The 12,798-nt window shown below is 44.1% G+C and overlaps 2 protein-coding genes across 6 annotated transcripts in view; one reads left to right on the plus strand and one right to left on the minus strand.

Annotated features, from left to right (window-relative positions):
* The window catches only part of LOC117403647 (F-BAR domain only protein 2-like), a 58,434-nt gene that overhangs the window by 11,364 nt on the left and 34,272 nt on the right, over nt 1-12,798 (plus strand). For all 5 annotated transcript variants that reach the window (XM_034928474.2, XM_034928469.2, XM_034928475.2 and 2 more), the window contains exons 2-4: nt 1,357-1,448; nt 11,932-12,006; nt 12,279-12,420. In XM_034928474.2, the coding sequence (XP_034784365.2) occupies nt 1,357-1,448; nt 11,932-12,006; nt 12,279-12,420 (309 nt within the window). The remainder of the gene's footprint in view (nt 1-1,356; nt 1,449-11,931; nt 12,007-12,278; nt 12,421-12,798) is intronic.
* LOC131697630 (zinc finger protein 446-like) lies at nt 3,165-9,103 on the minus strand. The gene is made up of 2 exons (XM_058988014.1): nt 7,323-9,103; nt 3,165-3,490 (listed from the first exon to the last, which is right to left on the minus strand). The coding sequence occupies exons 1-2, from the start codon at nt 8,329-8,331 to the stop codon at nt 3,483-3,485; spliced, it is 1,017 nt and encodes a 338-aa protein (XP_058843997.1). The 5' UTR covers nt 8,332-9,103; the 3' UTR covers nt 3,165-3,482.

Genomic DNA, 12,798 nt, shown 5'->3' on the forward strand with positions numbered 1-12,798 from the left:
AAGACTTTACTATTCAGTGTTTTCACTTTATGTACTAACTATATGGATGTATGGAAGGGTTTGCCTAGACATGTTTTAACCATGCTAAACTGTAATTTACAGTCATGTGGTTGAGTGCAGCAACCCATTTTGTAGCACAGCATGCTTTTCCTGGCCGCCTTTATCATTGATTATCTTTTAAAAGCAACACTTTGTATACCTTTTTGTTTTGACATTCTTGACTTATAAAAAATAAAACAATTCATCAAACATTGTTTTCATTGTTAACATTTGCAGAATAGAATGCTTTTTTACAGTGCCGTTGTATAGATGAGTAAATATTGTGGCTTTTTGTTGTTCTTATCAGAAGTAAATCAAATAAAAAAAAAAATAACATAGATAAACATGCTGGTGTTGTAATGGGTAACATGTTGCTCTAGTATTTGCACTCATGTTGCATTCTTTTTCTGTGTAAATTAACAGCATAAAACAGGTCATTTTGAAATTCAATTTCAGTACTGCAGATTAAAAAACATAGTGTCTGGAACAAAATTGCACAGGTTTGAACAGAAGTGGAATGCAAAGAGTTCCCATCCTACAATAAACTTTGTCTTTTTACTGTACAGTGAGACCCCTCAACCCTACTTCCCTTTATTCAGCTAGGTGATGTAGTTCATTCTTATAATCTATTCCCCATTTTTAAATTGTGGTCCCAACAAAAACTACAAATACAATGAAGGGTAAATACGTTAGAAACAGAAGACTACTTGCGTATGACCCCCCCCCCCCCCCCCCCCCCCGAGCTGATTTCAGTGGGGTGACGGTCACTCACTTAGTAATAAAGGCACAGAACAGCAAGAATTTCCTTTAGGATTACATTAAAAGAACAAGTTATCCCAAGAAAAAAAGGAAGGAATTATTGCTATAAAATTACATTGTGCTTTGAGCGCTTTGGAGACCAGATATCTGATTTTAAGCATGGCACCAAAAGGTTTTCACTTTTCTTTAGAGATTGTATGCAGCAGCAGCAGCAGCAATGCTGGTATAGCTACCTATAGCAGCATCAAATAATAATAATAATAAAAAGACTTGAATACTTTATTTGGTATAAATTGCATTATTAAAACTTGAGAAACGTTAAATCCTGATGTGAGCTGTGGCTATTGTCATCTGCTTTGCCATCGCAGTGGTGCAGTTAAAGTGGATGCGTTCAGAAAGTAACATGGCCAGAATGCAGACTTCCAAGTATAGGATACTAAAAACACAATGTACAGCTCTACAAACCATGAAACTGCTTATTGTGAATAGGACTTGTATTGTAATTATTACATGTATTATTGCCTCGTATTAATTGAATGTTGTGTTGTTTTATTCTAGGGGGAAAAGAACAGTGGGTTTGATGTCCTTTACCATAATATGAAACATGGACAGATTTCAACAAAGGAGGTATCAGATTTTATTAGAGAAAGGTGAGTTGTTTGGGTTGCTGTCTGCATGCAGCTTCAAGCTAAAACATGATGTAATAAATGATTTCCTAACTGTATAACTGTAAGATTATGATGTTTTAAAGCCTGCAAATTATAGTGGCACTAAATCAGTAGTTGACTTTATGCAGTATAATTACGTTTTTCGTTAAGAAAAACACAGTAATGTTGAAATGAAGAGTGATAGGATCACCACACTGCATTATAATTGATTTACTGTTGTGAAATGTTTGTCAAAGTGTATGTAATACATGCATTTTCTATTGATGAGAAAGCTTTTTATGAACGTGGGTAGTGGACAGGTGTTAGCATCAGAGCGCGATACATTTTAAAAGGTCCATTGATGGATGATTGAGCAAAAATATGAATTGCTCAGATAGTTACACTACATGTAATTTTGTATCCATTCTCAGCTCGGGCTCTTGTTTTCTACTTGATGTCGAATATAAATGTCTCTCTTAAATTACTTCTTAATTTCTGTATATAGATGTACTTTTGACAACTTTTCAATTTTGAAAAAATGTTTAAAAAAAAAAAAAAAAAAAAAGTTCTTACTGAAGGTGGGTTTCAGGCGCAGGGCCAATGATGACGATGCAGCGTAGAGTAGTGGTTAGGGCTCTGGACTCTTGACCGGAGGGTAGTGGGTTCAATCCCAGGTGGGGGACACCCTGAGCAAGGTACTTTACCTAGATTGCTCCAGTAAAAACCCAACTGTATAAATGAGTAATTGTATGTAAAAAAATAATGTGATATCTGTATAATGTGAAATAATGTATAATGTGATATCTTGTAACAATGGTAAGTCACCCTGGATAAGGGTGTCTGCTAAGAAATTAATAATAATAATATTTACCTTTGAAAAGCTCTGATAGGCAAGCAGGAGAAGTGTTCATACTTTAACTGTACCACATCACCCAGAAGGAGGAGCATGGGTTATCACTGTGAACCTGGATGACAAGGATATAATATCATATAAAATTATTTAAATTTAAGTTTGGGTCCCCAGCCCGTCCCATTAATGTATAGTTGGCTTCAGGTTATGCCAAGTCGCAGCACAGCCTACATTGACAGCACACTTCTTTTGATGGTTAGCATGCAAGTGAAACCTAAACCTTTATGCTTCATAAATCGGCAGGTGTAACAGCTAACTGTAGCTATTGAAATGCTGCGCTGGCAATGTAAATATACTTATGCTACTGTTTATATAAAGACATACTTTCACTGGTGCTGCTCCATGGCCTTTCAGCAGTGGGTTAGTTATTGGGCTGCTGCAGGGAGGTTCAGTGTGCAATTATATATATATATACAGTACTGTGCAAAAGTTTTAGGCAGGTGTGAAAAAATGCTGTAAAGTAAGAATGCTTTCTAAAATAGACATGTTAATAGATTCTATTTATCAAATAACTAAATGCAAAGTGAGTGAACAGAAGAAAAATCTAAATCAAATCCATATTTGGTGTGACCACCCTTTGCCTTCAAAACAGCATCAATTCTTCTAGGTACACTTGCACAAAGTCAGGGATTTTGTAGGCATATAGTCAGGTGTATGATTAAACAATTATACCAAACAGGTGCTAATGATCATCAATTCAATATGTAGGTTGAAACACAATCATTAACTGAAACTGAAACAGAAACAGCTGTGTAGGAGGAATAAAACTGGGTGAGGAACAGCCAAACTCCGTGTGGCAAAGTGGCTAGTGAAGGGGAACAGGTGTAGCGGTGATGCGATGCAGGAGTGAACAGGCAGACAACGGTATACAGTGGAAAAATGGTGTTTTATTTATAATCCAGGTCTGGTGACCGTTAACTAATAAACCCCCGGCTATACACACCAATGTGTAAAGCACGGGGATAACAAAACAGGGCACAGTCCCGAACAAAAAGAACACACGGTCACCAGTCCTGGGTGAGTGCAGTCGTGCTGGTGCTTAGTGCAAACACAAGTATTTCCGTGACGTTTAGTGCAGTGGTGCTCCGGATTGTGCTGACCCTCGGCGACAGCTCCGGAGATGTGCTCTAACTGTCTGGTGAAGTAAAACACAAACAATTACCACACAGACAAACACAACACCAAAAACACGTATCACGTCTCTTTTATTTTCGTTATTGAGAGCTCCTCTCTCAGTCCTTCTCTCTCTCCCGTTTAACCCAAACGAAGGAAAAGAACAGCGTTACCCTGGCCCCTATATGTAATCCCGCATGATATCTAGGTAAACGGTTGCAGCTGCCTTTTTACTTGCAGCTGCCCCTTGTTTACCTGTCAAATCAATACGGTCTTACAACAGAGTCTCGCTTCCTTCCAGGCTGACCCACTTCCCGGTCCCGGAAACGAACTGTCAGGCCAGCCCTTCCAGATACTTCTCCTCCCGTTCTTTAGCGCCCTCACAGGTCGGGAGGAAGATTTATCACCAGAACTCATTGTATTTCTGTCACATATCCCACCGCTCAGAGTGGAGCCGAAGGAACACTCGGCTAAATCTACCTTTCCCATTGCTCCCCCCTCCCGGGAAAAATAATCCGCATTTTGGTGGTCTTTCCCCGCACGGTGTACCATATGGTACATGAAGGGCTGCAACGCCAGATACCACCGAGTTATCCGGGCATTGCTATCCTTCATTGTGCTTAACCACGTGAGTGGGGCGTGGTCTGTGACAAGATCAAATGAGTGTCCCAGCAGGTAGTATCGTAAAGAGTGAGTAGCCCATTTAATGGCCAAACACTCTTTTTCGACTACGGAGTAGTTACGTTCCCGAGGTAACATTTTTTTGCTCAGGTACAATATCGGGTGTTCTACTCCAGCTACTTTTTGGGACAAGACTGCACCCAAACCTACATCCGAGGCGTCGGTGTGGAGGATGAATCTCTTGGTGAAATCTGGGGTAATAAGAGTGGGGGCCTGGCAAAGTTTACGCTTAATCGTATCAAACGCCCCCTGACACTCAGCTGACCATTTAATTAAATTTGGAGCACTCTTTTTGGTGAGGTCGACTAACGGGTTAACCACTGTGGCGTACTCGGGGATGAAGCGGCGGTAATAACCGGCTAAGCCCAGTAGTGACCTCACCTGAGTCTTGGTTTTGGGGATCGCTGCATCAACCAAAGCCTGGATTTTGGTGACCACAGGTTTCACCCTTCCATTTCCCATTACAATTCCCAAATATTGAGTCTCTGTTTTGGCAAACGCACATTTTCTCAAGTTAGCTGTCAGCCGGGCTGCCCTTAGAGACTGAAGGACGGCTGCAACCCTAGCCAAATGCTCTCGCCAGGTGGAGCTGTAAATCACCACGTCATCAATATACGCTGCTGCATATTCATGATGTGGGCGTAAAACCTGGTCCATCAGTCTCTGAAAGGCAGCGGGCGCACCATGTAGCCCAAATGGCATGGTTTTAAAGTGGAACAGCCCTTCTGGTGTTGAAAATGCGGTTTTCTCTCTGGAGCTGCGGGTTAAAGGGATTTGCCAGTATCCCTTCGTCAGGTCCAGAGTGGAAATAAACCTCGCTTTTCCCAGTCTGTCTAAAAGCTCGTCGACCCGAGGCATGGGATACGCATCGAACTTAGCAATAGCGTTCACCTTTCTGAAATCTACGCAGAAGCGGTTGGTGCCGTCTTTCTTAGCCACTATGACAATGGGGCTGCACCACTCGCTCCTGGAAGGTTCAATTACCCCAAGCTCGAGCATATCCCATACCTCTTTGCGCACGCCACTTCGTCGACTTTCCGGGATCCGGTACGGTCTCTCTCGCACTGTGACACCTGGTGGAGAGATAATGTCATATTCAACTAAGTTGGTTCTGCCGGGCACATCAGAAAAAACATCGCTGAACTCCTCAATAAGCTTACGCAGCTCTCTTTGCTGATCCGGAACCAACTGTTCCCCCATCGAAATCGCTCTTGTGCTCGGGGTCTCTGGACAGGGACCTAAATCATCCTCCATATTGCCTGGGGCTATAAATAAGACCTCCCGTGCCTGCCAGGGCTTTAACAAATTAACATGGTAAATTTCACGTTCATTCCGGCGATCGGGCTGTCTAATTTCATAATTTACTTTCCCTATAGCCCGAATCACCTCATACGGCCCCTGCCATTTAGCACACAGTTTTGATTCTGATGAGGGAAGTAGCAGCATTACCTTGTCCCCTGGTCGAAAGGTTCGAATCCGTGCATTTTTGTTGTAATGCTGCTGCTGTCGGTGCTGAGCCGATCTGAGGTTGTCTTGGGCCAAACGACCGACCAAATCCAGGCGATCCCTTAGTAGGAGCACATACTTCACTACATTTTTGGACGAGCCTTTGTGCTCCTCCCACCCCTCTCTCAGCAGGTCGAGAATGCCGCGAGGCTGCCGGCCGTACAGGAGCTCAAAAGGGGAGAACCCCGTTGAACTCTGCGGCACTTCTCTCACTGCAAAAAGGAGGTAGGGAAGAAGCGATGCCCAATGTTTCTGCTCTTGTGTTACAAATCGCCTCAGCATCGACTTTAAGGTCTGATTAAAACGTTCCACCAGACCGTCCGATTGTGGATGATAAACGGACGTCCTGATGGGACGTATTTTCAATATTTTGTACACCTGCTGTAACGTATTGGACAGAAAATTGGTTCCGTGATCGGTCAAAATCTCCTTGGGGATCCCTACTCTAGCCATAATCTGCGCTAACTCGGTGGCTATTGCAGCGGCACTAGTGGACCTCAATGGAACTGCCTCCGGGTATCGCGTTGCATAATCCACCACCACTAATATATGCGTATACCCTGAGTCAGAAGGTAGCAAAGGGCCCACTATGTCCATTGCAATGCGTTCAAAAGGAGTGGAAATAATCGGCAGTGGGACCAAAGGAGCGGGGCGCACTCGACCCGGCGCTACTCGCTGGCAGTCTGGGCATGTGGCTACATATCTCGACACATCAGTATGAAGACCTACCCAATAGAATCGAGCCAATATCCGTTCCCTCGTCTTCTCGGCTCCGAGGTGCCCCGCAAAAGGGATATCATGCGCCAGCCTCATGACCTCGGTCCGACAAGACGGGGGAACCAACAATTGTGTTACAGGCTGTCCTGTGCCCGCGGCTAGGTTTACCCTATATAGTAATTGCCCCTTGATACTGAAATGTGGATATACTAGCGCCCCAGCGCCGTCAACATCCTTACCTTCAATGGACCGGACCTGCCCCCAAGCGTGCACCAGTGACGGGTCATTATGTTGGCCCCACACTAGGTCCGCGCTTGAGTACCACGGGTCCGGTACATTGAGAGGGGCCGGAATAACCTCTGCTCTGGTCGGTCCAGTAACCTCGCTCTCTCGGTCACACTGCGTTCCCACTCCCTTCGACTGGCGTTTGTTACCCTTGCAGCACTCTCCCACCAGACCCCAGCCTTGTCTCACAAATGCTCCCTCCCATTTCGCGGTCCGTCTCTCCTTATTTGTTTTTCTAGGACGGAAAAGAGGGGAAAACATTTCAGTGTGAAAAGGAAACACATCACCAATTCGTTCCTTTTTTTTTTTCTCTGCCACGTTTACGTGTGTGGCTGAGACTGCCATTATTTGCATCAATTCTTTGAATTTTGGCCAGTCTCGACCCAGAATAACTGGGTGTGGCAACCTTTCCGCCACCCCGACTACAAGGTGACGTTTTATCGGTCCTACCGATAAATATACTTTTAATGTGGGGTATGCCGCCGTATCTCCATGGATACAGGAGATGGCCACCTGACCTCGTGGCCGCCACGACACACCGCCCAGGAGAGCTGTCCTAATCAAAGTCTGCTCACACCCTGTGTCCACTAATGCGTGGGTTTTCACATTCCCTAACACAACATTAATCAAACAAGGCCCCTCCCGACCATTTTCCCCACGCTTACCAGTTTCAGGTGCCCAATTGCACGCGGCCACGTCACACTCCATGGCAGCGGGGCATGACCTGGCCAGATGTCCCGGCTGGTGGCACCTAAAACAGATAGGAGGGACAGAGGGGGCATAGGTCATAAATCTGTCCCGCTGCTGGTATGGCAACGGGGCAGGGGCAGCACCTCTACCCCAGCTGGGGGCCAACCTTGGTCTCCATGGGGGGGAGGCAAGGGGGCCCAATGGGGTCGGTGTTCTAGGAGGTCTGGGTCCCTGGAACGCGGGGGGGGGTGGTGGTGGTGGTGTTGGAGGAGAGGGAGGGAGAGGTCGGCTGCTCCGAAGGGCAGGGGCCGACAGGATCCCGATCCGGGCAGAAGTCAGGGAGTCTTCGAAGTCTTCAGCCAATTTGACCGCCTCCTCCAGGGTGTCGGGGTTGTGGCGCCGTATCCACGCCTGGGTTTCGGCGCCGACCACATGGCAAAATTGCTCTACCACAATGGCTTCCCCCATCTGCTGGGCGGTCTTCTTCCCGGGGGTCAGCCAATGCACCATGTGGTCGCACAACCGCTCTGCAACCACCCTGGGGCGTGTCTCCGGGGCTCTCCGGTACTCCCTAAACCGCGCCCGGTGGGTCTCCGTGGTGATGTTCAGCCGGCGGAGGATAGCCTGCTTGACCAGGTCATACTCGGTGGCGTGATGGTCGCTCATGGCTTGGTAGGCTGCCTGAGCCTCCCCAATCAGGCAGGGTCCCAACTGGCTGGCCCAGAACTCCCGCGGCCAAGCCGCCGCGGTAGCCAGCCGCTCGAACGCCACCAAATACGCCTCCGGGTCATCCTCCGCCGACATCTTCATTGCCCGTGCCTTCGGGGGCGACATCAGCGGTGTTGTGGTAGGGGTCGTTGCTGCGGCAACGGCCAGCCCTACCCGTTCAATGAGCGCCGTGTAGCGCTCCTCCCTCCTCCTCTCCTCTGCGTCGCGTCTGCTCTCCAGCGCCTGCAGCAGCTCCGCCAGTGCGTTGCGATCCATGATCCCACTTCTGACACCACGTGTGGCAAAGTGGCTAGTGAAGGGGAACAGGTGTAGCGGTGATGCGATGCAGGAGTGAACAGGCAGACAACGGTATACAGTGGAAAAATGGTGTTTTATTTATAATCCAGGTCTGGTGACCGTTAACTAATAAACCCCCGGCTATACACACCAATGTGTAAAGCACGGGGATAACAAAACAGGGCACAGTCCCGAACAAAAAGAACACACGGTCACCAGTCCTGGGTGAGTGCAGTCGTGCTGGTGCTTAGTGCAAACACAAGTATTTCCGTGACGTTTAGTGCAGTGGTGCTCCGGATTGTGCTGACCCTCGGCGACAGCTCCGGAGATGTGCTCTAACTGTCTGGTGAAGTAAAACACAAACAATTACCACACAGACAAACACAACACCAAAAACACGTATCACGTCTCTTTTATTTTCGTTATTGAGAGCTCCTCTCTCAGTCCTTCTCTCTCTCCCGTTTAACCCAAACGAAGGAAAAGAACAGCGTTACCCTGGCCCCTATATGTAATCCCGCATGATATCTAGGTAAACGGTTGCAGCTGCCTTTTTACTTGCAGCTGCCCCTTGTTTACCTGTCAAATCAATACGGTCTTACAACAGAGTCTCGCTTCCTTCCAGGCTGACCCACTTCCCGGTCCCGGAAACGAACTGTCAGGCCAGCCCTTCCAGATACTTCTCCTCCCGTTCTTTAGCGCCCTCACAGGTCGGGAGGAAGATTTATCACCAGAACTCATTGTATTTCTGTCACACTCCGCTAACAAGGTGAGGTTGCTGAAGACAGTTTACTGTCAAAAGTCATACACCATGGCCAGACTAAGCACAGCAACAAGACACAAGGTAGTTATACTGCATCAGCAAGGTCTCTCCCAGGCAGAAATTTCAAGGCAGACAGGGGTTTCCAGATGTGCTGTCCAAGCTCTTTTGAAGAAGCACAAAGAAACAGGCAACGTTGAGGACCGTAGACGCAGTGGTCGGCCAAGGAAACTTACTGCAGCAGATGAAAGACACATCATGCTTACTTCCCTTTGCAATCGGAAGATGTCCAGCAGTGCCATCAGCTCAGAATTGGCAGAAAACAGTGGGACCCTGGTACACCCATCTACTGTCCGGAGAAGTCTGGTCAGAAGTGGCCTTCATGGAAGACTTGCGGCCAAAAAGCCATACCTCCGACGTGGAAACAAGGCCAAGCAACTCAACTATGCACGAAAACACAGGAACTGGGGTGCAGAAAAATGGCAGCAGGTGCTCTGGACTGATGAGTCAAAATTTGAAATATTTGGCTGTAGCAGAAGGCAGTTTGTTCGCCGAAGGGCTGGAGAGCGGTACACGAATGAGTGTCTGCAGGCAACAGTGAAGCATGGTGGAGGTTCCTTGCAAGTTTGTGGCTTTTCTGCAAATGGAGTTGGGGATTTGGTCAGAATGAATGGTCTCCTTAATGCTGAGAAGTACAGGCAGATACTTATCCATCATGCAATACCATCAGGGAGGCATCTGATTGGCCCCAAATTTATTCTGCAGCATGACAACGACCCCAAACATACAGTGAAAGTCATTAAGAACTATCTTCAACGTAAAGAAGAACAAGGAGTCCTGGAAGTGATGGTATGGCCCCCACAGAGCCCTGATCTCAACATCATCGAGTCTGTCTGGGATTACATGAAGAGAGAGAAGCAACTGAGGCTGCCTAAATCCACAGAAGAACTGTGGTTAGTTCTCCAAGATGTTTGGGCCAACCTACCTGCCGAATTCCTTCAAAAACTGTGTGCAAGTGTACCTAGAAGAATTGATGCTGTTTTGAAGGCAAAGGGTGGTCACACCAAATATTGATTTGATGTAGATTTTTCCTCTGTTCACTCACTTTGCATTTTGTTAATTGATAAATATAAACTATTAACATGTCTGTTTTTGAAAGCATTCTTACTTTACCGCATTTTTTCACACCTGCTTAAAACTTTTGCACAGTACTGTATGTTGTGTGTATATATATATATATATACAGTCAAACCTGCTCATGCGACCACCTCTATTTAGCGACCACCTGGTCTAACACTTTAAATTCCTCCCAATGATATTTGTGCTTTTATTTAACTGTATTAAGCGACCACCTGTCTAACGAGACCAGCGACCACAATTCTCTTACACAGCAACAGACTCAAACCTGTATTAAGCACCCTTACACAGAGCTGCTGTGATAAGAAAAATATGGTTTTAAATGGTACATCCTAAATTCAAAGGAATACGGTAACCATTTTAGCGGCCTTTTATCCGTAATCAATAAAACAAAAGCGCTCTCTTGTAAAGGAAGAGAGAAAACGTGGAGAAACAAAAGGTCCTCCCTAGATGACAGAATTAAAGTTATTAAACTTGTAAAGACAGTAAGTGCCAGAAAAACTGCTGAAAAATTCAGCACTACAAAGACACAGATACAGCATTTTGAAAGTTATGAGCCCTCTTTTAAGAGACCACTATTAGACTGTCCCTCGAGTGGTCTCTTAATACAGGTTTGACTGTATATTTTCATTAAAGAATGTTTGGAATTAATATGTTAGAAGTTCATCACAAAATGAGAGGGGAAGAAATGTATAACATATATTGTAGGGTGAATTGTTTGAATTAAGACACAACAAAAAAGACTGGAGCAAAAAAGTGTTTGTTGATACTTTATGTACTTCCCTTTGTTCAGAATATTATATGTAGTGGACAGATTTAATGTAAACTGCAATTTAGCGCCATCTGGTGTTTACAAGATTAAAATCTAAAATTGTTCAGTACTGTAACTTCACATAGCAGTTACTGCGACTAGATACCCGAATCTGCAACACTACAGCTAAGACAGCATCTCAACAAGCATGCTCTGCACCTTCTGTTTGCTGTAATTTCAAAATAATTAAATACAACTTTAGATTAATGATATGTAATAATGGGCCATAAATATATATATACCAATGCAGGCATTCTCCCTTAATATTGCTCATGCAATTATATAGTTTATTTACAGTCCAGCACACACTCTCTCAGATGCACTATGTAGCTACTGTTCACTCCTTGTACTTTGTCACCGCTTATGACCCCGCTGTTTTTTTTTTATTTATTTTTTTTTCTAACACATGGGTTTATTCAAAGTCACACAGCTCTAAAAGGGAGGCATACATGTGATTTAATGGGTCCAACTGTATTTTTCACTGTGCAGTAACAGTGAGCATAACTTTGTAGGTCACCCTTGTAAAGGAGATGTTTCATCTCAGTGGGTCTTTTCCAGATTATAATTTTTTTTAATTAAAAAAATAATAAAATAAAAAATAATAATATTACTGTAACATCTCATCTAATATGGCTGCCATATTGCAGTCATGTGACTGCCACATTGCAATTTTCCTGTAACTGTATGCAGCTGTATTCTGTGATTCTCTTAATGAAGTTCCATTACAGGTGGTTTTAAGTATACATTTTACTGGTGATGGTGAGATGTAAGGTTTACATGTTGAATCTCGCGATCTCATTGAGCCCTATAATATAGTGTGTTTTATTGCAATAAATAGATATTGTATTGCTTAAATATTATTTTCTTTCATCAGGGCTACAATTGAAGAGGCATATGCAAGGTCGATGACCAAACTGGCCAAATCTGCTAGCAACTATTCACAGTTAGGGTAAGAATCCTACATTTAAATAAGACCAAGTTTCCTCCAGGGATGTTCATTTTATCCACCCTTAACTTGAAACAATGTAATCAATTTATCAAGGTAAAACCTTTCAGGAGCCAAGTCATTTAGACGAACGTTTTGACACGTGTCTTCATCAGTATATTGATCATTTTGCTAATGAAGGCACAAGCCGAAGTGTTTGTCTGCTTGACTTCGTTTTACCTTATTTTATTTTTTTATTTTATCACTGTTTTAAACTTTATTTGTTTTACTTTCAGGACATTTGCACCTGTGTGGGACGTCTTTAAAACCTCAACTGAAAAGTTAGCAAGCTGTCATTTAGAACTGGTGCGCAAACTTCAGGAATTAATAAAAGAAGTCCAAAAATATGGAGAAGAACAAATAAAAGCACATAAAAAGGTACTTTCTGTTTTTAAACAAATTTTGTTCTAATAAAACATCACCGTTTCTGTCCATGCAGCGCTAATGCAACACATCTTCATTATGTAAAAAAAAGTGAGAGTACAGCAAGTATTGTAAAATAAATGACATCATTAAGACACTACTGTGACTCTCAGCTAGGGTCTATTCTTCTGTATTTCAATTGGAGGTGGTGTCAACAATTTATATCTAATTCAGTTGAGGTTTTGGTTGTGTACAATAGCATTCTTTATTGTGAAATAAATGAAATGTAATAATAAATTACATCTGTTTCCATATATTCAGAGATTTTACCAATGGTATTTGTTAATAATACATTTTATTTTTCGCCATGTATCAGAGCTTAAAAACAAAATA

The sequence above is a fragment of the Acipenser ruthenus genome, chromosome 2, assembly GCF_902713425.1.
Source record: "Acipenser ruthenus chromosome 2, fAciRut3.2 maternal haplotype, whole genome shotgun sequence".
Taxonomy (NCBI): Eukaryota; Metazoa; Chordata; class Actinopteri; order Acipenseriformes; family Acipenseridae; genus Acipenser; species Acipenser ruthenus.